The sequence below is a fragment of the Triticum aestivum genome, chromosome 5B (assembly GCF_018294505.1).
Source record: "Triticum aestivum cultivar Chinese Spring chromosome 5B, IWGSC CS RefSeq v2.1, whole genome shotgun sequence".
Lineage (NCBI taxonomy): Eukaryota > Viridiplantae > Streptophyta > Magnoliopsida > Poales > Poaceae > Triticum > Triticum aestivum.
This window is the reverse complement of record NC_057807.1, coordinates 539,745,774-539,769,381: the sequence shown is the minus strand read 5'-3', so window position 1 is coordinate 539,769,381 and position 23,608 is coordinate 539,745,774. Positions and strand designations below refer to the sequence as shown.

At 47.3% G+C, this 23,608-nt stretch overlaps 3 protein-coding genes across 3 annotated transcripts; 2 read left to right on the top strand and 1 right to left on the bottom strand.

The window, feature by feature from the left end:
- Positions 1-14,072: 14,072 nt before the first annotated feature.
- LOC123116829 (uncharacterized) lies at positions 14,073-16,010 on the top strand. Its single transcript, XM_044537722.1, has 3 exons — positions 14,073-14,299; positions 15,399-15,506; positions 15,601-16,010. The coding sequence occupies exons 1-3, from the start codon at positions 14,237-14,239 to the stop codon at positions 15,811-15,813; spliced, it is 384 nt and encodes a 127-aa protein (XP_044393657.1). The 5' UTR covers positions 14,073-14,236; the 3' UTR covers positions 15,814-16,010.
- A 955-nt stretch (positions 16,011-16,965) lies between these two features.
- LOC123113041 (protein PLASTID MOVEMENT IMPAIRED 1) lies at positions 16,966-20,233 on the top strand. Its single transcript, XM_044534151.1, has one exon. It carries the CDS (start codon positions 17,274-17,276, stop codon positions 19,902-19,904), a length of 2,631 nt encoding a protein of 876 aa, XP_044390086.1. The 5' UTR covers positions 16,966-17,273; the 3' UTR covers positions 19,905-20,233.
- Positions 20,234-20,288: 55 nt separating this feature from the next.
- LOC123113042 (mitochondrial phosphate carrier protein 1, mitochondrial) lies at positions 20,289-23,339 on the bottom strand. The gene is made up of 6 exons (XM_044534152.1): positions 23,005-23,339; positions 22,074-22,423; positions 21,910-21,953; positions 21,100-21,314; positions 20,881-21,005; positions 20,289-20,732 (listed from the first exon to the last, which is right to left on the bottom strand). Exons 1-6 carry the CDS (start codon positions 23,206-23,208, stop codon positions 20,684-20,686), a joined length of 987 nt encoding a protein of 328 aa, XP_044390087.1. The 5' UTR covers positions 23,209-23,339; the 3' UTR covers positions 20,289-20,683.
- Positions 23,340-23,608: the final 269 nt, after the last annotated feature.

Genomic DNA, 23,608 nt, shown 5'->3' with positions numbered 1-23,608 from the left:
TGTCACGCCACGGAATACGTGAGCGGATCTGATTGATACAAATATTATTCTCTCTACGGTGGAATGTGGAACTTATTTTGCAGAGCCGGACACTACCCTGGTGTTCAACATCTTCTATGGAATATTCAGAGGAGGAACCCGCCTTGCAATGCCGAAGACAACTTGCACGCCGGACTCGTCGTCATTGAAGCCTGGTTCAGGGGCTACTGAGGGAGTCCTGGATTAGGGGGTGTCCGGATGGCCAGACTAAGACCTTTGGCCGTACTACCGGACTATGAAGATACAAGATTGAAGACTCCATCCCGTGTTCGGATGGGACTTTCCTTGGCGTGGAAGGCAAGCTTGGCGATACGATATGAAGATCTCCTCCCATTGTAACCGACTCTGTGTAACCCTAGCCCTCTCCCTGTCTATATAAACCGGAGAGTTTTTAGTCCGTAGGACGAACAACAATCATACCATAGGCTAGCTTCTAGGGTTTAGCCACTCCGATCTCGTGGTAGATCTACTCTTGTACTACCCATATCATCAATATTAATCAAGCAGGAGTAGGGTTTTACCTCCATCGAGAGGGCCCGAACCTGGGTAAAAACATCGTGTCCCTTGTCTCCTGTTACCATCCGCCTAGACGCACAGTTCGGGACCCCCTACCCGAGATCCGCCGGTTTTGACACCGACAGCGGCGGAGACCAGCGGCTGGAGGTCGCTGGCGATAAGGAGGACGATCCGGAGACCCGAGGAGGCAGAGCAGGCTGTGCACGGGGGAAGAGGTTCGAATTTTTTTCCAAATTTTGGCCCGGGGGTATATATAGCCTGACCCTGTCGGTGTGACCGAGTGGAACAACTCGGTGGCACCGAGATGCACAACTGCAAGCAGTTACTGCAACTCGGTGTGACCGAAATGTTCAAATCGGTTGCATCGAGATTCAAAACCTAGATCAACTTAGCGATCTCGGTATGACCGAAATGGATGGATCGGTCAGACCGAAACACACAAAGAGGTTTTGGAAGGTTTAAGTCTATGATGAATCGGGGACTCCGAGTGCTCCTCACACAGAGTGGTTTGAATCTGACTTGATCAAACTTTGTGATGTAGCATGAGTAGAGTTTGAGATAAGAAAAGCATAGATAGCTAGAGAAGGTTCTTAGGCATTCTTGTCCATCCACTTGGCAAAAGAAGAAGAAACCAAACAATCATAACTACAAGTGGATGTCCTCGAATGAGTAAATTATGCAACCAACATGCTCACACAATAAAATGGCAAATAAAATATGTGACAAAGCATGCACGACCATTCTAGCATCTATCAAGCAGTTGGGCGATGACTAGGTCATCTATATATGAGTATATTGACTTAGGAGTCAAATGAGAACATTTGATCATAGGTCATACTCATCGTTTAAGCACAAGTGGGGTTACCACTTTTACATAAAGCATTGTTGTGTTCACACCATTAGAGTTGTTTTGACTCAATTCTTAGAGTAAAGCTCCCCCTAGATGTGAGATCCCCCCTAAGAGGGATGAACTAACCTTGGGTTTTGTCGATGATGACTTCATGTAGGTGTTGAAGATGTGGATGCTCAATGTTGATGTAGGTCATTTGGATCAATCCTTTTAGAGTGAGTTGCACTTTCAATACCTACACGGGTTAGTCCCACAAGGAACAAACAAGGATATCATAGACATAGAGTGATGCACACACAAGATGATGTCCATGAAAGCATTAGGTTACCTTGTCCCTTGTCTTACCAACAAGAGGGTTTGTGACTCCTTGACCTAGTGCACAAAGTGGAAGTTGATTGCACTTGTTCTTGCCAAATGATAAGAGTGAAGTATGTTGGTGGAGACACCCTCAAGAACTCTCTAGTTCTTCTTCTTCGGGATCCACATCATCTTGATGGGAATCCTTGGAGTTGTAGTCGTACTTGATGAAGTAGAACTTGATGTAGTCTTGGGTATTGATCTTCTTCCCATTCAACTCCATTGGCATTGAACTTTCGTTCAAAACCAACACCTTGGTTCTTCCGGTGCCTTCCTTGCTTGCGTACAATTTCCTCGAATTGCTTACTACCGGCAAGGCTCTTGTAAACACCTTTCTCTATGATTCCCTTTAATAAGCTATTTTCTTGCTCAAGTGTAACTTGGCTAAGAGAATCATTAGTGGAATCAAGAGAACTACTAGAAGCAACAACATTGGATTTAGCATGATTATTGTTACTACTAGAGGAAGATTCTTTCTTGTTCTTGTTACTAGACTTGACTTGAGGCATGTAAGTAGATAAGAGTAAACGCTTGGCAATGTAAGAAGAACTTTTCTTGCGAATATCATCATTGATTGCTTTTAAAAACTCATGTTCTTGCTCAAGGTTGAGCTTTTCAAAGTGTAACTTCTCATGAGTCCTTAAAAGTTCTTGATGATCTCCTAAGATAGTTTCATGAGCTAACTTAAGAGTGTTTAGTTCTTTAGTTAGGAACTCAATCTTCTCCTTATCATTGTCATTTGTTTTATCTTGATTAGCATGGTTAATTGACGTTTCATCATAGTATTCATCACTAGAGTTGTCAACAAGTAAATCATCATCACCTAACAAGTCATCTTCATCACTATTGAAATCAACATACTCGGGGTGTGATACCTTTGGGACTTTAGCCATGAAGCATCTTCCAAGTCCTTCATTTGGTGAATCAAATATGTCGTAGGAGTTGGTTGACACAAGTGCTAGACGGCAACACCTTCATCTTGAGTATGTTCTGAGTCGGAGTGATAGCTTCTCTCGGAGTGATGGTCGGAGTCGAAGCCGGATACCCATTCACCAACATGAGCTTGATGTCTTCGTTTTGTGTAGCTCCTTGATGACTTATCCTTCCTTTCCGAATCCTTGCTTCTCCGGGATATTCTTCGTTCATAACGATCATCTCTACTCCTTCTCTCTCTTGGTGGTGATTCTTCTCTTCTACTTCTTCTCTTTGGAGACTCTTCTCTTCTCTTGTAGGGTGTCGTACACTCATTGAAATAGTGTTCGGGTCTTCCACAATTGTATCAATTACGCTCACGACTAGAAGATCTTTTGTCATTGTAGGACCTTGACTTGGAACTTCTTTCCTTGCTTCTACTCTTGTAGAACTTGTTGAAGTACTTCACCATTAGGCTCAATTCTTCATTGAAGGTTTGTTTCTCACTTGATGATGTGGGAGCTTCACATGAGGCTTTGTTGTGGAGCTCCTCCTTATCCTTGAGTGACATCTCATGAGCAACAATTCTTCCAATGACTTCCGTTGGCTTGAGATCTTTGTAATTGGGCATCATTTGGATCAATATGCACACAGTATCATATTTTCCATCCAAGGCTCTTAGGATCTTCTTGATGATGAATTTGTCGGTCATCTCTTCACTTCCTAAGCCGCCAATCTCATTTGTGATGAGAGCAAGCCTAGAGTACATTTCAGCGACACCTTCACCATCCTTCATTTTGAACTTGTCAAGTTGACTTTGAAGCACATCCAATTTGGATTCCTTGACGGAGTCGGTACCTTCGTGCATATCAATCAATGTATCCCAAATTTCCTTTGCATTCTCAAGACAGCTGATTTTGTTGAATTCTTCGGGGCACAATCCGTTGAAGAGGATATCACAATCTTGAGCATTGTATTGCAGCATCTTCAACTCTTCCGCGGTAGCTTCACGGTTCGGTTCTCTCCCATCAAAGAATTCACCTTGCAAGCCAATACACACAATAGCCCAAACGGCGGGGTTATGTCCAAGAATACGCATTTTGATCTTATGCTTCCAACTAGAAAAATTAGTACCATCAAAGTAAGGACCTCTACGGTGGTAATTTCCCTCGCTAGACACCCTACTCTCCTAGGTTGTGAAACCAAGGATATGACCATCAAAAGCTATGGAGATCAAAGCAAATGGAGACCAAAGCTCTGATACCACTTGTAGGATCGAAAGTATGTCTAGAGGGGGGGGGGGTGATTAGACTACTTGACCAAATAAAAACTTAGCCTTTTCCCAATTTTAGCTCTTGGCAGATTTTAGCAACTTTAGCACGGTACAAGCAATCTTAACACAATTCAAGCAAACATGCAAAGAGTATATGAGCAGCGGAAAGTAAAGAATGCAACTTGCAAGAATGTAAAGGGAAGGGGTTGGAGAGTGCAAACGCAATAGGAGACACGGATGTTTTTGTCGTGGTTCCGACAGGTGGTGCTATCGTACATCCACGTTGATGGAGACTTCAACCCACGAAGGGTAACGGCTGCGTGAGTCCACGGAGGGCTCCACCCACGAAGAGTCCACGAAGAAGCAACCTTGTCTATCCCACCATGGTCGTCGCCCATGAAGGACTTGCCTCACTAGGGGTAGATCTTCACGAAGTAGGCGATCTCCTTGCCCTTACAAACTCCTTGGTTCAAATCCACAATCTTGTCGGAGGCTCCCAAGTGACACCTAGCCAATCTAGGAGACACCACTCTCCAAGAAGTAACAGATGGTGTGTTGATGATGAACTCCTTGCTCTTGTGCTTCAAATGATAGTCTCCCCAACACTCAACTCTCTCTCACAGGATTTGGATTTGGTGGAAAGAAGATTTGAGTGGAAAGCAACTTGGGGAAGGCTAGAGATCAAGATTCATATGGTAGGAATGGAATATCTTGACCTCAACAAAAGTGTAGGCGGTTCTCTCTTAGAAAATGTATGTTGGAAGTGTAGGTGCTTTCTGATGGATCTCTCCACGAATGAAGAGTGGGTGGAGGGGTATATATAGCCTCCACACAAAATCTAACTGTTACACACAACTTACCAATCTCGGTGGGACCGAATTGAGAAACTCAGTCGGACCGATTGAACAAATGATGTGACCGTTAGGATTTTTGGTGGGACCGACATGCAACTCGGTAGGACCGATATTATTAGGGTTAGGGCATAACTAGTCTCGGTGAGACCGATTACACAAACTCAGTGGGACCAATTTTGGTGATCAGCTAACCAGAGAGTTGGTCAGGTAAACTCGGTGGGACCGATTCGCTCATCTCGGTGAGACCGAAATGTTACGAAAGGGAAACAGAGAGTTTGCATTGCAGTCTCAGTGGGACCGATCGCTCATCTCGGTTGGACCGAAACGTTACGAAGGGAAACAGAGAGATTACAATCCCATCTCGATGAGACCAAGATCCCTATCGGGGAGACCGATTTGCCTAGGGTTTGTGGCAGTGGCTATGACATCTGAACTCGGTGGCGCCGGATAGAAAGAATCGATGGGGCCGAGTTTGACTTAGGTTTAGGTCATATGTGGATGTGAGAAAGTAGTTGAGGACTTTGGAGCATATCACTAAGCATTTTGAGCAAGAAAGCCATTAAGCAACACCTCATCCCTCCTTGATATTATTGTCTTTTCCTATAGACTCAATGTGATCTTGGATCACTAAAATAGAAAATGTAGAGTCTTGAGCTTTGAGCTTGAGCCAATCCTTTTGTCCTTAGCATTTTGAGGGATCCACTTTTCTCATCCATGCCATGCCAATCATTGAGCTTTCCTGAAATATTTATCTTGAAGTAGCATTAGCTCAATGAGATATATGTTGTTAGGAATTACCAAAACCACCCAGGGATAGTTGCATTTTCAGAAAGGAGACGTTCCTTGAGAATTTTCTCGCACATGCCTAGTTGTCTATTCGAGAGAGATAAAATGACATTTTGTTTGTCCATCAAATAAGCATACTTGTCAAATTGCGAATCACACATGACAATGGAACCTACAAGACAAAGCCAAGGATGCCGAGGAGCTCAAAGATCGAAAGGATTAGGTCTTGTAAGGAAGTAGATTCAAAACAAACTACGATATAGCTATGAAAGTATCTTACGGAAATTAGGTCACACACTGACGTGGGCATTTTTTGAAAATTAGGGGGGCATGGGGCCCACCTTGAAATTCAGGGAGGAGAGGGGAGGTTAATGAGGTGGGGATCTGTAGGTATCATCATTTAGTTTGTCTACGTTTTTATGCGGTTTATGCTACTGGTGACGGCACGGGCATCGACGTTTCTTATCCCAGGACGGTTCCCGTGAGTTGTCACGGCTGGTATATCTCCCTCGGCTGCAAGTTTCTTGGTCGTCAAGTCACTAAGACACCATGAGGAGATTATTTTTTCTGTTGTACCATCTTGGTCGGAGGAGCATGTAGTGAAAGGTTTTGATGCTACGTGTGATAATTGTTTAGCAGTCATTGAGTGGATGTGGTGAAGTCATGTTTCTTGGTGGGTGATCTAGTCTTATTTTTTGATAAAGCAAATGCATTTGTTCCGTTTATTTCTTGTCAGAATTTTCTTGTGGGGTGATCATGTTTGGAAACGAAGTAGCATGGCGGTTAACCAGGTTCTACGGTGAAACCACGTGGGATAGAAATCATCTATCATGGGAATACTTTCGTAATCTCCATGGTAATTACAATGCCCCATGGCTAGTACTTGGGAAATTTAGTGAAATATTGTTTGGTAGTGAGAAAGAAGGAGGCAGTCAACGTCCAATTGGAATGATGCAAGCCTTTAGGTAATGTTTGGCCGATTGTGGCCCTCATGACAATGGTTATATTGGAGAACCACCCACATGAAGCAGAGGGATTATTAGACAGAGGGTTGACGGGATTATTTGTAATGGAGCCTATACTGATAAGGTCCCAGGGGCGCCGTTGATCCATTAACAACACGTGCACTTAGATCATAGGCCCATGGTTTTGAACACGGAATACATGGCCGACTCACAACTATGACGTATGAATAGGGATCGATGGTTTGAGGCTCATTGGCTGCAAGAAAAACTACGAATGCGATTTTTCAAACGGCTTGGGTTCGGGCTAAGCTTGTTGGTGTCTTCCCTTCTTTGGCTACTCAGACTCGGGAGGTCCATGCTGATCTCCATCAATGGGACTGATATGTTTTGAAGGGGCCAAAAATGCATTGCAAAACTGAAGGAGTTGGAAAGAGTCGGACCAGGTCCATTGAATAATGAAATCCATAGCCATTAGAAAGTAATCCAAACGCTTATTGAAAATCTCCATGATCAAGAAGAGATTTGCTGGCTTCAGCGGGGTCGTGTAAACTGGCTCATGGATGGTGATAGGAATTCATCTTATTTTTTTCATAGAGCGGCCACAACTCATAAGAAGCTGAACCATATTAAAATGTTGTTAGATGATAATGAGATTTGGTGCCAAGGTATCACGACTTGAATAACCTTAGCTTATGTTATTTCTCTAATATTTTTACCTATCATGTGATGTGTGAGGGGTCTTATCAAGGGTTAAAAGTTTTATTCTCTATGATATGATTTCTATTCTACTGACCCCTTGTACTGCTGAAGAAATGTGTAAAACTTTGTTTGTTATTGGTTATGTCAAGGCTCATGGGCCCAATGGGTTACATGCATTTTTTTTATAAAAGGTTTTGGCCTATGTTAGGGGAGAATCTCGTGCATGAGGTTTTGCATGCAGTGAATTCTTGGAGTATGTCGCAGGGGTGGAATGATACAACCATCGTTATGATCCCTAAAGTGAATTCACTAGAAAAGGTGGACCAACTCATACGTATAAGCCTTTGTAACATTGTATTTACAAGGTTATTTCGAAAATGTTGGCAGCCCGACTGAAGGTCCCCAGACGCCTAGTCACCGACAATATTTTGCTAGCTTATGAGAGTTTACATGCAATAAAAAAACAAGGCAAAGAGGGGTGGTGTGCTATTTAATTGGATGTGCATAAATCGTATGACCGTGTTGCATGGGTTTCTCTGGAAGCAATTTTATTGAAACTTGTGTTTCATGTTGATTTAGTAAATCTCGTCATGCTCGTTTTCAATTTTGTTGAGTACATTGTTTGCTACAATGATCATGTAATGAAAATTATTGTCCATCAAGAAGTTTAAGGGAGGGGGTCACCCCCCCCCCCCCCCCCCCCCCATCATTTCTTACTCTGCACCGCACTGAAGGGCTCACGGCCTTGTTGGTTCATGCTGAGGAACAAGAAATTTTGGTGGGTGCTAAAGTATGTTCAGAAGCTCCAGCTGTTACTAACCTTCTATTTGCTAATGATTCACTTATTCTCATGAAGGAAAATGCACAAAATGCTGAATTTCTGAAAATGATTCTGAATGCTTACTGCTCAGCTTCTGGACAAAGTGGTGAGTGTTGATTTTTCAATAAAGGGTGTTTTATATTGACTCATAGAGTAGCATCAAGGGATACAATCATAATGAGTACACATCAGGCCTCTGTATAATTAGGATGCACACAGCCAACGCAACACACACGAATGACTAACCCGACAAAGTGCAAAATCATACAAAGACAAAAGCTATGCACAGGCAGAGGAAGCGAAAAAATTCGAAGCAATGAAAACAACGATTGACGATATACAACGGTGACCATCGGCGCCAACCATCTCTTGACATCACAAGAACTGCAAGAAGGCTTCTCCAAAAGCGACGCCTCGAAGAAGAAAACGACGCACAAGCGCCGCCGTCGCCAGATCCGACCGAGCGGATCGTGGGTTTTCATCCTGGAGATCCAATTTGAGCAAACTCCGAACAATATCATCATCAGGGTAACGACGCAAAGAACGTCGCCATTGCGAGGTATACCCAACTAGGACACACCAGAGTTTTCACCCCAGAGCTCAAGATCGAGTGCTCGAGAAGTACCACCCAATTGAAGTCACTTTATGTTGTCTCCTCCACTTGCCTCGAACCTAATAGTTGCACGTGCGGACGGTCCTTACGGCGAGCTATGACCATGCCCGAACGAGTAGGTTGGTGAGAGTCGACAAGAGCGACTCGCCACCACCCAAAGAAGTTTTGACGGAGAGAAATGACAATAACACCACTAGTGTTGAAGTGAAAGCACATGTTTGTTCTACCTTGGAAATTATGACGGAGGCTTCAAATGATAAATACTTTGGTTTTCTAGCAACTCTGGGGTAAAGATAGAATGACAATTTTCAATACCTAGTTGATCGTATTATGATTCTCGGACTAACTGGATGGAAGAAAGATGCTTGTCATCTAAGTTTTAATTAAGTCGATGGTCCAAGCTATACCAACTTATGCGATTGGTTTGAGAAACGGCGTTTAAGGTGTCCTCAATTACCTTGCGCCAGAGGGCAGCCACGGGCTCTCCTGTTTGGAAGCTGCATGTAGTACATTCTCTTTGCGAAGTGCTTTCGCTGTCTTGGAATGGGTATGCGCTCGCCGCTAGACCGGTCGTTGAATGGTCGCTGAAACGTACGGAAGGTGGCATGGAAACTACAGAACTAGTAAAAGAACACTAGAAGCACGTTAGTTAGCTGCACGTATGTACCTACGTATGCATTTTCTCTCTTATAAATAAACAAGTGAACACGGCGATCAAGCTGACGACGACCTGGATTTGGACTTTGACAAGGAACGGAAGAGGAGTGCTAGCAAAAATCAACACGACCGGTCTCCAATTCTCTCGCGCTCTCCGCCGACTCCACCGAGCAAACTGACCAGCTAGCTATCCAGTCGGCCGTCGTCGCCCAGTCCTCAGACTGCTGGACACCGACCAAATAAGAGGGGGAAGTATTGTTTGACTAGCTAAATATGTGCTATATGTCATTCAAAATGTATATTTAAATTTGCTGTCAAGTTTTTACTCTCCCCCTTGGTCCAAGTGTATAGGGTATACCGGTATAGGGTGCCTTAGGAGTTAGGAGCTACACGTGACCAACACGTATGGAGATATGCCAACATTATGTTTGAAAACAATCAAAATGAGCCATCGCATGCCTACAAGTTGTGCCGACTCCGGCGAGGGAGGGGCGATAACGGCGGTGCGCCTTTGGCTCGCTTTAGTGCTTGTAGTCGTCGCTAGATGGTCTACAGATGTAATTTTTATTATTTCTGGTGTACGTTGTACAACCATGATTGAAGATGAATAGATTAAAAACGAACTCTGCTGCACGGTTGATGAGTACGCTCCCAGCTCTCATAACTTGTTTATTTCCCTCAATCAACAGTAGGTGATCATCCAAAGTGGTCACATTCCAACATCTGTTCGGTTTATCTATCAGTTCGCCTACTAGATCCGGATGATTTCCTTGCAAAGGTGCTAATAGTCTCATCACATCTCTTAGAAGCCAATTTTCATTCCAGATACTTGTTGACTCCTAATTGCCTATTCTTCTTATCAGCCCCTGTTTAAGGACCTCTCTTCCTTCAAGTATGGACCTCCAAATATGCGATGATCTATTTCCTAGCTTGGCTTGCAAGAACTCACTGTTCAGGAAATAAACCGCCTTTAGTATTTGAGAACTAAGTGATTTCGGTTCTTGAACAATCCCATCTTCCTAAACTCCATGCCTCCTAAATATTTCGGCCGACACCTATCTCTCCACGAGACCCAAGCGGTCTTCCTCTTCCCTTCCTTTGCTCCCCACCAAAACTTTCTCAGAGATGCATCAATATGTTCACATAGACCCCCCATGGTAACTTAAAACAGCCCATAACCTGCGTAGGTAGTGCATGTGCAACTGCCTTAATGATAACTTCTTTGCGTGTCGTAGATAACGATTATTCAATCCATCCTTGCATTGATCCTCTTCCACAATCTATCTTTCAAATATTTGAAGACTCCACTCTTAGATCTTCCCACATTAGTAGGCAATCCTAGACACTTTACTTCTTTGATAGTGCTTCTGAGTGCACCCCAAAACTTCTTTAACCTCATCTTTCAGCTCATTAGGACATTTTTACTGGAAAAAATAGAGGACTTCTCCAAATTTACCCTTTGCCCTGATGCATTGCAGTATATATAAAGAAAATCCAATATTGTTTTTGAGCAAAATAAAGAAAATCCAATAAAGGAAAAAGGTTGAGGTATTCGTTCGTGGGCTTAAGATGCTATATCTGACTTTACTCTCTTTTTTATCTTTTTTTTAGAACTTGCTCTCCTTTTTTTTATCTTTTTTTATCTGACTTTACTCTCCGATGTAAAAAGCCCAACAATTCTGCTAAGAGAATACCAAGCCCAACAAGGACTGGTCCAGTCAGTCCAGAACTCCTCCGAATCAGGCGACACGTCAAGCTTGCTCGAGGGAAAGCAAAACCAAGCCAAAGTATCCATCCGAATCCAACCCGGCGCACGAAGCAACGACTCGCCGGAGAAGAATCCCGTAGGGAAATCAAACCATCGGAGGAGCTTCACGATGGCGGGGGAGGGGAGGCCGAACGCGCAGCTCTTCCAGCTCCTCACCGACCTTCTGTGCCAACCATCTCTTGACATCACAAGAACTGCGAGAAGGGTTCTTCAAAAGCGACGCCTCGAAGAAGGAAACGACGCACAAGCGCCGCCGTCGCCAGATCCAACCGAGCGGATCATGGGTTTTCACCCTGGAGGTCTAATTTGAGCAAACTCCGAGCAATGCCATCATCAGGGTAACGACGCAAAGAACATCGCCATTGCGAGGTATAACCAACTAGGACACACCAGAGTTTTCACCCCAGAGCTCAAGATCTGGTACTCGAGAAGTACCACCCAATTGAAGTCACTTTATGTTGTCTCCTCCACTTGCCTCGAACCCAATAGTTGCACGTGCACACGGTCCTTACGGGGAGCGATGGCCATGCCCGAACGAGTAGGCTGGCGAGAGTCGACAAGAGCGACTAGCCACCACCCAAAGAAGTCTTTGACGGAGAGAAATGACAATAACACCACGAAATCCCGAGTTTGGGACTGTTGCTAAGTTAAGCATATTTTTGTATCCCAGGTACTAGTGTTGAAGTGAAAGCACATGCTTGTTCTACCTTGGAAATTGTGACGGAGGCTTCAAATGATAAGTACTTTGGTTTTCTAGCAACTCTAGGATATACCTGGCCATACCTCGGGCAGGGCCTAGCCAAGCCCGATGCAAAAAACCTAGGCCCAGGACCGGCCCGGCCATCGGGCTTGTTTTCTAGGCTCAAGCCCGATCCGAACGCATAAAAGCCCGTCGGACTTCGGGCCGGCCCGGCCCACCCTTAAAAAAACGCGAAAACGACGGGCCCAAGCCCGGCCTTCGGGCTCAAAATCTATGCCCGAGCCCGACCCGGGAGCAGCGTCGGGTCGGGCTTTTTCGGGCCGGGTCGGGCCAGGCTGCCCATGACCAGGACTACTCTGTGGTAAGATAGAATGACAATTTTCAATACCTAGTTGATCATATTATGATTCTCGGACTAACTGGATGGAAGAGAGATGCTTGTCATCTAAGTTTTAGTTAAGTCGGTGGTTCAAGCTATACCGACTTATGCAATTGATTTGAGAAACGGCGTTGAAGATGTCCTCAATTACCTTGCGCCGGAGGGCAGCCACGGGCTCACCTGTTTGGAAGCTGCATGTAGTACATTTTCTTTGCAAACTGCTTTCGCTGTCTTGGAATGGGTATGCGCTCGCCGCTAGACCGGTCGTTGAATGGTCGCTAAAACGTACGGAAGGTGGCATGGAAACTACAGAACTAGTAAAAGAACACTAGAAGCACGTTCGTTAGCTGCACGTATGTACCTACGTATGCATTTTCTCTCTGGTAAATAAGCAAAGGAACACGGCGATCAAGCTGACTACGTCCTGGATTTGGACTTTGACAAGGAACGGAAGAGGAGTGCCAGCAAAAATCAACACGACCGGTCTCCAATTCTCTCGCGCTCTCCGCCGACTCCACCGAGCGAACCGACCAGCTAGCTAGCCAGCCGGCCGTCGCCGCCCAGTCCTGAGACTGCTGGACACCGACCAAATAAGAGGGGGAAGTATTGTTTGACTAGCTAAATACGGAGTATGTGCTATATGTCATTTAAAAAATATATTTAAATTTGCTGTCAAGTTTTTAACCATATACTCTCCCCCTTCGTCCAAGTGTATAGGGTATACCGGTATAGGGTGCCTTAGGAGCTACACCGTGACCAAAACGTATGGAGATATGTCAACGTTATGTTTGAAAATAATCAAAATGATTGAAGATGAATAGATTGAAAACGAACTCTGCTGCACGGTTGATGAGTACGCTCCCAGCTCTCATAACTTGTTTATTTCCCTCAATCAACAGTAGGTGGTCATCCAAAGTGGTCACATTCCAACATCTGTTCGGTTTATCTATCAGTTCGCTTACTAGATCCGGGTGATTTCCTTGCAAAGGTGCTAATAGTCTCATCATATCTCTTAGAAGCCAATTTTCATTCCAGATACTTGTTGATTCCTCATTGCCTATTCTTCTTATCATCCCCTGTTTAAGGACCTCTCTTCCTTCAAGTATGGACCTCCAAATCTGCGATGGTCTATTTCCTAGCTTGGCTTGCAAGAACTCACTATTCAGGAAATAAACCGCCTTTAGTATTTGAGAACTAAGTGAATTCGGTTCTTGAATAATTCTTCAGCCCTTTTAGCTAGTAGCGCCAGATTGAACAATCCCGTCTTCCTGAAACCCATGCCTCCTAAATATTTCGGCCGACACCTGTTTCTCCACGAGACCCAAGCGGTCTTCCTCTTCCCTTCCTTTGCTCCCCACCAAAACTTCCTCAGAGATGCATCAATATGTTCACATAGACCCCCGTGGTAACTTAAAACAGCCTTAATGATAGCTTCTTTGCGTGCCGTAGATAACGATTATTCAGTCCATCCTTGTATCGATCCTCTTCCACAATCTATCTTTCAAATATTTGAAGACTCCACTCTTAGATCTTCCCACATCCGTAGGCAATCCTAGATACTTTACTTCTTTGATAGTGCTTCTGAGTGCACCCCAAAACTTCTTTAACCTCTTCTTTCAGCTCATTAGGACATTTTTACTTAAAAAAATAGAGGACTTCTCCAAATTTACCCTTTGCCCTGATGCATTGCAGTATATATAAAGAAAATCCAATATTGTTTTTGAGCAAAATAAAGAAAATCCAATAAAGGAAAAAGGTTGAGGTATTCGTTCCTATTTTATCTTTTTTTTAGAACTTACTCTCCTTTTTTTTATCTGACTTTACTCTCCGATGTATCAAGCCCAACAATTCTGCTAAGAGAATACCAAGCCCAACAAGGACTGGTCCAGTCAGTCCAGAACTCCTCCGAATCAGTCGACACGTCAAGCTTGCTCGAGGGAAAGCAAAACCAAGCCAAAGTATCCATCCGAATCCAACCCGGCGCACGAAGCAACGACTCGCCGGAGAAGAATCCCGTAGGGAAATCAAACCATCGGAGGAGCTTCACGATGGCGGGGGAGGGGAGGCCGGACGCGCAGCTCTTCCAGCTCCTCACCGACCTTCTGCAGGAGGTACGCACGCCCGCACGCCGTCTCGATCCGCGTCCGATCTCGATTCCTCGCTGGCCGGCCGGCCGCCTCCCCGCCGTCGATTGGAGCCTGGCTCGCAGGTTTCCCGACCGGGAGGATCGGTTTGTTCCGGTCCGAGGACCTTCTTTTCCCGGATCTGGCGGGGATTAGAGAGGGGGAACGCGTCTGGTTCTGCAGTTCTGCTTACAATCGTTGACATTGCTGTTATCTCTATCTGATATATGGCCAAAACGCCAACACCCAAGCACCTGTACTACTTTACCTGGTTTTCACTCACAAATCATGAAAATCATCACTGGTTGTATGTTTGTTTCATCGTGTGGTGATTTGCAAGACAGAATAGGATAGCCAGAATCATTGGTAGCTGTTTTGCATTGTTTTAGCAGAAACTTAGGCCGCGTTCGGATTCCCTCTGCTCCGCGGTTCCGCGCCGGAGCGGAGCGGCAATCCAGGTATAATTTTCAGAGTTGACTAAAGGCCGCTCCGCGCGCTCCGCTCCGCGGAGGACTGCCGAACAGGCGCTTAGCAAATATTATGTGTATCTGTGCCCCCGTGCATCTGCCCTACTTACTGTGTCTAGCTGTATCTGAATATTGGCAATGCCATGCGTGTGATGCTTTGTCTCATAATCTGAATACCAGTTCATTGATGTTGTCTCTGTCGATTGGGACATTTGTTATGCGAAAACTGTTAGTTTACTCTTACACCGCACTTTCCTGAGTATATTTCTTACTTCAGACAATTCAGCCTTGTATATTTTCCATGGCAGTACCGCATTTGTCTTGTGGTGATGGACTCTTGAGTATAATTACCTTGGTGTCTCCGTGCCTCTACCCTACTTACTGTCTCTAGCTGTATCTGAATACTGGCAATGCCATGCATGGGATGCTTTGTCCCATAATTTTGTAGTATACCAGTTCATCAACATTGTCTCATACGATTCACCTCAGTTTCCAGATCATATTTTTTACTTCAGACAATTCAGCCTGTATATTTTCCATGGCAATACCACATTTGTCTATTGGTGATGAACTTTTGATAAATTAACAGGTCTTCAATCCCCTTTTGTTAATATATGTAGGTGGAGTCAATGAGCAACCAGGAAGAGGTAGAATTGAGAGCAAAGATTGAAGCGCTGGGCCTAGAAGTCACTAAGGTTCCAGAGAAGGCACCTAAGCAACTTGATGAGGTAACTGCAACAATCTTACCAGCACATCCTGCTTCCCCTTTCCATGAATCTATGTCTTATTGGCTCATTAGCTTTGTTCCAACTCTCTCTTCAGTTAGAAATAGCCGCAGAGCTGGACAGACTGTCGGCAAGGCTCGATAATGTCGACAAGATGATATCATCTGCCATTACATCTGACCCAGAGGTGAAATCGCTTCTGAGCAGCACCGCCGATGTCTGGATGCCCGTCATCACCGCGTCTGCTGATGAAAGGCGGGGGTTTGCCGAAACAAGCGGTGACAAGGAAGAGCAAGAGAAATCTAAGTAAATAGCTTGGACTGAAGCCCTTGTACTCCTTTGTGCCAGCCTTGTTCTGCATTTTCCTTGCATGAGTATATGTTCATACCTGTGTGTATCAAATGTTCTTTTGGGCAATAACAGAAAATAAAAAACATGTTGTTCATGTACTTGCTATTCTAATTTGTGTGATGGTTGAGGTAATAAAAGTCTGCCAAGCATTGTGTCTGGGTGCTAGTTCCCCTTTTCGTCTTCAGTTTCAAAGCTGCACCTGCACTGCAAAGTTTTTTCTGGAAATGCAATGCACTGTGGTTGTAGCATGTAGAGATCATAAGCTTTGTTTGGGGTTCATTTGCCACTCTGGTTTCGACGAACTTTTTAGAATGATATATTGGCCGCAAGAATGTGCTTCAGAACAGTAGTGGTTGGCACACATCATCTCCACAGTCACATCTTAAAATGTAGCTAATTCAAATTTTCCAATCCTACTAAGTTGAAAGGTGGCGCGGAACGGGGCAATCTGGTCTTTTCATATACTAGTAATAATGTACGTGCAATGCACGTTTATATTAGGTAAGATATATCTGTTGCACGTTGGTATTTGATAAGATATCAATTACTTTTTTCGCGGGAATGGTAGGATATTAATTACATGGCAGATTTCATGAGATAGAGTTAAGTTAAAACATGTTTATAACCAAGGCAGTGGTGGGTAATTAAAGCGTTAAACGTGTTTAACCAATAACAGCATTGTAAAAGAGAAGCAAACTCTGTAGCCCATGAATTAGCAGTTATAGGCCGTTTGTGTTTACCCAATAACAGCATTAGCTGGAACTCTGATGTACCGCCCCAAGTGGCAGTTTGTGTCTCAGGCGATATGCCCGAGCACCGTTAATTTATAAAGCTCTGCTTTCCCTCAAAAAAAAATTTAGAGCGTTAAACGTGTTTAGTGCTCAACATTGGAGCGATTTGAACAGCTCGATAACATGATTTGACGGTCGAGATGGTTTGGATCTGCCCTTTGGGTCTTTTTATATTGGTATAGATATAGATAGATTAAAAAGAAGACAAGCTTAGAGCATTATCCTCTAAAATCTGGTGCTATTTATCCAATCACATGATCCGTTGGCTGCTACTCAGGCCAACTGGTCCCCACCGCAGCTTAGCTTCTTGGCGCGAAACCAACGACCGCGAGAGCACCACGAGCTCAAATCGCCGGTGGCCCGGCCGTACGTCGGCCCTCCTCCGCCACCCGCTCCCCCCTCCCGAGTACCTCCAAAGCTGTCGCCAGCCAGCCATGGCGACGCCCTCCCGCCCCACCGCCACACACTTCACCTTCTTGTCTCGGCTTATCCACACTCTCTCTAGCTGCACCACACTACACCACGTGACCTCTTCGCCTCCGTGCGTCTTCACGAGCTGATTGCTGGCTAGCTAGGTGGTGCGCTGCCGGTGAGGTGATCGGGTCGACGAGCGCGTGTTGCCGCCGCCATGGCCGACGACGGCAAGCCCCGCGACCAGACCCTCCAGGAGCTCGACGCGCTCAGCCACACGCTCTACCAGGCGCACAGCAACCGCCGCCACGCGTCGCTCGCCCTCCCGCGCGGTGTCGTCGGCGAGGATGTCTTAGCGGCGGAGGCGCTCAGGGCAGAGGCCGCGCGCCCGCGTACCCGCCGCATGTCCATGACCTCGCCGTTCCGGTCGAGGGGAAAGGCGGGGAAGAAGGAGGATGACGACGAGGACGACGACCGCGGCGTTCTGAGCGCCGCGGCGCCGTCCAAGAGCCGGAGCTTCGCCGCCGCGGCCTCCCCGGCGCTGGGCGGCGGGGAGAAGAAGAAGGGGTTATGGGGCTGGAAGCCGATGCGCGCGCTGTCGCACATCGGCATGACCCGCCTCGGCTGTCTCTTCTCCGTCGAGGTGGCGGTGGCGCAGGGCCTGCCGTCGTCCATGGACGGGCTCCGCCTCGCCGTGGCCGTACGCAAGAAGGAGTCGCGCGAGGGCGCCGTGCAGACGATGCCGTCCCGTGTGCAGCAGGGGGCGGCGGACTTCGAGGAGACGCTCTTCGTCCGTTGCCACGTCTACTGCAGCGGCGGGGGCGCCGGCAAGCCTCCGGCGAAGTTCGAACCCCGTCCGTTCCTCCTGTCCGTGGTCGCCGTGGACGCGCCGGAGCTGGACCTTGGCCAGAGCACGGTGGACGTGAGCGCCCTCGTCAAGGAGTCCACGGAGAAGAGCCAGCAAGGGGAGCGCGTCCGGCAGTGGCAGATGGCGTTCCCGCTCGCCGGCAAGGCCAAAGGCGGCGAGCTCGTCGTGACGCTCGCGTTCCAGATCATGGAGGACGGCGGCGTCGGGCTGTACAGCCAGCCGGCCACCAAGACTGCTGCCTCCTCCTCTACCTCGTCGGCGTTGTTCGCACGGAAGCAGAGCAAGACGTCGTTTAGCATCACGAGCCCCAAGGTCACGCGATCGGAGCCGTCATTTACGCCGGCGAAGGGCACGCCTGCGCAGGACTTGAGTGGCATCGACGACTTCAAGCTCGACGGACCTAGTGCTCCGGTGCCCGAGCCCAAGCAGGATCAGAAGAGAGAGCCGGAGCCGGAGCCGGAGGCGAAAGTGGATGACTCGGAGTTCCCGGAGTTCGACTTCGATGTCGTCGACAAAGGCGTGGAGGGGCAAGAAGAGAAGGACGAAGCGAACGCCGACAGCAAGAAAGAAGACAAGGATAAGGAGGAGGAGGAGGAGGGCACAACGCCGGCGGCCGGCGATGAGGTGGTCAAGGAGGTCGTGCACGACAGCGCGAGCATGTGGCGCCTCAACGAGCTGGAGGCGATCACCAACCAGATCAAGGCGCTAGAGTCACTGATGCTCGGCGACACGCCGGAAGAGGATGCCGACAAGCCGGCAGAGCCGCAGGAGGACGAGGCAGCGGTGGAGGGGCTGGAGGCCGACGAGGAGGAGGTCACCAGAGAGTTCCTGCAGCTGCTGGAGCAGGGAGAGGACAATGGCAAGTCAGCGGCCGCTCCTCAGGTGTCATCGCTCAAGTCCAGCGCGAAGCCGGGCACCGGCGCCGACGAGGCTTGCTACATCTCCGACCTCGGCAAGGGGCTTGGCCCCATCGTGCAGACCCGGGACGGCGGCTACCTGGCCGCAACGAACCCGTTTGACATCCCGGTTGTTAGAAAGGAGCTTCCCAAGCTCGCCATGCAACTGTCCAAGCCGTTCATCCTCCGCGGCCAGAAGCTCCCCGGCGGCGGCGCGGAGGTGTTCCAGCGGCTGTGCGCCGGCGGATGCGAGGCCCTGTGCGCGAAGCTGGGTGCACTCACCGCGACCGACGAGGTAGTCGGCAAGACGGCAGAGCAGATCGCCTTCGAGGGCATGGCGTCGGCGATCATCAGCGCGCGGAGCAAGGAGCTCGGCGCGAGCTCCAGCGCGGCCGAGTCCGTCTCTCTGCTCCGGACAATGTCGGCGGCGATGAGCGACGGGCGCAAGGAGAGGATCGCCACCGGCATCTGGAACGCCCATGAGGCGCCGGTGACCGTGGACGAGATCCTGCCGTTCTCGCTGCAAAAGATAGAGACGATGGCCATCGAAGCGCTCAAGGTGCAGGCCGGCACCGCCGAAGAGCAGGCTCCCTTCGACGTGTCCCCGGTCACCGACGCGGCGGACGGCGGGCACCCCCTGGACGCCGCCGTGCCGCCGGAGGAGTGGGCGAGCGCGTGCGCCGGCGCGGACGCGGCGACCATGCTGGTGGTGGCGCAGCTGAGGGACCCCATGCGCCGGTACGAGGCGGTCGGCGCGCCGTCCATCGTGGTAATCCAGGCGGGACGGGCCGCCACCGGCGCCGATGGCGAGACCAGGTTCAAGGTGGCCAACATGCACGTCGGGGGCATGCGGCTGAAGACGGCCGACCGGCGTAGCGTGTGGGACGGCGAGAGGCAGAGGCTGACGGCGACGCACTGGCTCGTCGCCTACGGGCTCGGCAAGGCCGGCAAGAAGGGACGGCCGTCGGGGGCCGCAGCGGGGAAGGTCGGGACCGACGTGCTCTGGAGCATGTCGTCGAGGGTGGTCGCCGACATGTGGCTCAAGCCGATGCGCAACCCGGACGTGAAGATCGCAGCCAACTAGCTGCCGGTGAGCTCCTCTGTTTCTCTGCAGCTGAAAACACTTCTTCAGGTTCCACACCTCAGAATTATTTACTGAATTCCTGCACTTAACTTGTACTCCCTCTGTAAAGAAATATAAGAGCATTTAGATCCCTAAAATAGTGATCTAAACACTCTTATATTTCTTTAGGGAGGGAGTAGCAGGAAGTTGAAACTGTCAATGTTTTTTCTTCTCATTTTGTTCCTGTGTTGATGAGAATACTGTAAGTATATTTTTTTAACAGATATAACACAAGTATTTTTGTACATGATACAAGAAATGAGAGTATCCAAATTGTTACTTACCCCTGAGAATATAGTGTAAATGACAACTTGCAAGGGAATTTGATCACTACAAACAAATAAAGAACAGTAACATCACACATAATATTATGATTCCAGTTTTCATCCTCTGCAACATTATTTACAATGGATCTATAGCCGATCGTTTGCATGCACGGCAAAATGACATTTCCTCACACAACAAACTTCGACATGGGAATACTACAAAGCATCCTGAAAACACACCAGGCTGTAACATAGGTGCCAAAGGGGTGCTGAAGTTCATGGACTTATGGTTGTCTAAGATGCATCTAGAACATACAAATCCTTCATATGGTTCAGTTAGCTACTGTTCCCTACAACTACAAATCACTCAAACTCGTCATGATCATCAAGAACTCAGAACTGTGGGTAAAATACTTCCGAGTGCCTCTGAGAAACCAAAAAATGTATCGATAGACTTCTGTAGAACAGGTCACATTATCTGTCAACTTTTTCCAGATCACGAGGAAGCCCTCCACTGGGTGGCCTGAAATAAACAGATCAACAGTCATGACGAGAGCTTTCAAGAATGTACAACAGAAAATACAGTTTGTAAATAAGAGCTACCAACAGCAGAAAATACAGTCTGTAGATAAGATAAGGAAATTATTCCAGCCATCGAAGTGCACACTTACAATCCAGTAAATATCTTAATGGTATCGTAGAAGAACCATTGCATGGTCACGACAGGCCCTACAAGGGTAATTCGAATGGGCAGGCTTCTTGTGAACAGCCCACGCAGTCCAATGCTTTTTATAGCCTGAAAGGGATACAATGTGATTATTAAAGGAACAGAGTGTCAAGACTTGAAATTAACTAATTTGTGGGCTGGACAGGTAGAGTCGCATCCTTACATGTATAATGTTTTTAGCCTTTTTGTTGTACAGAGAAGAAACGATGTTATCTGCAGGATTTGAAACAACAGTACCAACAGCACCAGAAATATATCCAGCCAGGCATGTAGCGCCAAGCTGCTGTGCTGTTGAACAATCCTGTTTCTTCTTTTGAATGACTTTCTGGTATAGGAAGCCCACGGTATGCTCAAATGACGAAAACATTATCATAGAAACTGCAGGAAAAATAAAATTTAGGATAAGATGAACCTGTACATGTCAGAAAAAAGGTGATGCACTAATGGACTAATTAACTTGGGGAAAGGTTCAATTATAACATAAAGATAACTTTCCATGTATCAGAAGCAAACTGACTATCATTGTTCCTAGCTCACCGAGTAGCACAAATGACCACCACAAGACAAAAGGTGGACACTATTCTGATATAAATGCAACCTGTGTTTGCCTCTCACACTTAACTCATGGAGTCCCTTTTTACAGTTCAAGCAACAAGTACTCCCTCTGTAAAGAAATGTGAGACCGTTTAGCTCACTACTTTAGTGTTTAGTGTGCTAAACGGTCTTACACTTCTTTACAGAGGGAGAACCTTTAAATTCATTCTGATAAAATCAGGAACCAAGCAAGATTTAATTCACTCTAATACTGCATAGCTACAACTATTTTTAGAAGAACATACCTACACCATATATCTAACTAGATTTATCTTCTATGCGGGAAAATTAACACACTGATAACTTCCTGATAAGTTACTTTAATTGGCACAGTAGGATTTTGCAAACAATTAATATGCAAAACAGGGGGAGTTATTACATGGAAGATTTCGTCCCCAAAGCGGTAAAAGCCCCCTGTAAAATCTGCAATAAACAAGAAATGCACTTTCCATAAATTCAGAACTCAGGAAGACTAAAGATCGTATGTCCAGGCATACCAATAGTGAATCTAATGAACCTAAGAATAATACAAAGGAAGCTTACCCAGACAAGCCTTCAGCGGCATACACCCTTGGAAAGCCATCGACCAAACCTTTTGCAAACATGGGCTGTGTCTGCACACGGACTTTCACCGATTCAAAGGGGCAGAGGGCAACATCAGCTATGATCTGAGCAGAGGCGCTGCTAAGAAAGTAAACTGTGCTCCTGTTGCTGTCCACCAGCGCATCAGAATACTGCTTCTTGAAAAACTCGTAGAGGCCAAACTTGCAGCCACCCTGCGCGCCGTAGCCGAATAGCTTCCCTCCCCAGCCTCTCCAAAGCGACGAAGCACCCTCTTCTCTTACAAGAGAACTCAGTCCTGAACATATAGTGTTATACTTAACTGGATTCACCTGACCAAAAACAGATAAAAGGAACAATTATAAAGCCGAAGGCATTCGTAGGATAATTTGTGAGGCATCAGAAAACCGCAAGGCATTAATTAAAGTGGAGATAGCAGTATTATTACAGGTCTCCATACAAGATACGCATAAGGGCCTTGTTTTTTAAGACCAACAAAGGGACATGTCTTCAGTTCCAGCTACAATACACTCGTTCGTGTCCAATCTGACATGATCCCCCAGCTTCTGATGTTTCTTCTACCGTTGCCGAGTAATAAATCGTTATACGAGCAGGCAAACATGGTCATGGCCATGCCTCTCCAAAGGAGCAGTTTCAGCCAGGAGCTAAAAAGTTACCAAGTTTATACAAGCTATATATGGCCTGCTACACTGAAATACTAGGTCAGAGCTCGCACGAGATCGCCCACACAGGAAGAATCCTCGGCTGCATCGAGCACGCTGTAATTCGACCTCGAGAGAGCACCATTTCTCCCTCTCGCCAGCTAGAATAATCCTAATTACCGAACCCACAGGCATTCCCCCTCCGCGCAGGGTTCCCAACGGGCATCATACGGCGGCGAGCGCACGCGTACCTGCATGTTGACCTTGAGGACGTCGAGCGGGGTGATGGCGAGGTGGGTTGCGCCGGCCGCCAGCATCCCGCCGCCGAAGCACAGGGCGTAGTACTCCGGCGAGAACAGCCGCATCCCTCTCCCTCCCCCAACGCCGACGCCTACGCCCCTCCTCGCCGCCTCCGCCCCCGCCGCCTCGCCGCCGGCTCCTCCGCGCGAGGCCATTTTTGCGGCGCCGTGGGTGGGAGGGAGGAGAATCCCGGCGCGCGAGGGGGGAGAAAGAGGAGAAGGAAGAGGAGGATTCGCTCGGTTCCGGTGTTCGTGGAGACTGGACCGGGAGCGGGCCACGTGGCCAGGCCGCGGGCCGTGGCTTCGTCTCGCTGTGAGACTGTTTGTTTAAGCGGCTGACTTGGCACGTCGAGGGCCTTGAACCCTAGTAGCACGGCCCCCGAGGGTGACAGGTGGAGATATGAATATAGCTGGGCCGGACGCGGCTGGGTTAATCGCCTGGGCTGTAATATGGGTCTATATGGACTGGTCCTTCCCACAGGTTAAAAGAAGAGGCAGAGGCACATAATTTTTTTTATGTTCTATAATAAGGGTTTTTTTCTCAGAAAAAGACATA

Coding starts and splice junctions, on each gene's coding strand:
- LOC123116829 (XM_044537722.1), top strand. CDS start 14,237: ATGGCGGGGGAGGGGAGGCCGGACGCGCAGCTCTTCCAGCTCCTCACC. Junction 14,300..15,398: donor TCACCGACCTTCTGCAGGAG/GTACGCACGCCC, acceptor TAATATATGTAG/GTGGAGTCAATGAGCAACCA. Junction 15,507..15,600: donor CACCTAAGCAACTTGATGAG/GTAACTGCAACA, acceptor CTCTCTCTTCAG/TTAGAAATAGCCGCAGAGCT.
- LOC123113041 (XM_044534151.1), top strand. CDS start 17,274: ATGGCCGACGACGGCAAGCCCCGCGACCAGACCCTCCAGGAGCTCGAC.
- LOC123113042 (XM_044534152.1), bottom strand. CDS start 23,208: ATGGCCTCGCGCGGAGGAGCCGGCGGCGAGGCGGCGGGGGCGGAGGCG. Junction 21,315..21,909: donor TTGGGGACGAAATCTTCCAT/GTAATAACTCCC, acceptor TTTTTCCTGCAG/TTTCTATGATAATGTTTTCG. Junction 21,006..21,099: donor AGGCTAAAAACATTATACAT/GTAAGGATGCGA, acceptor TATCCCTTTCAG/GCTATAAAAAGCATTGGACT.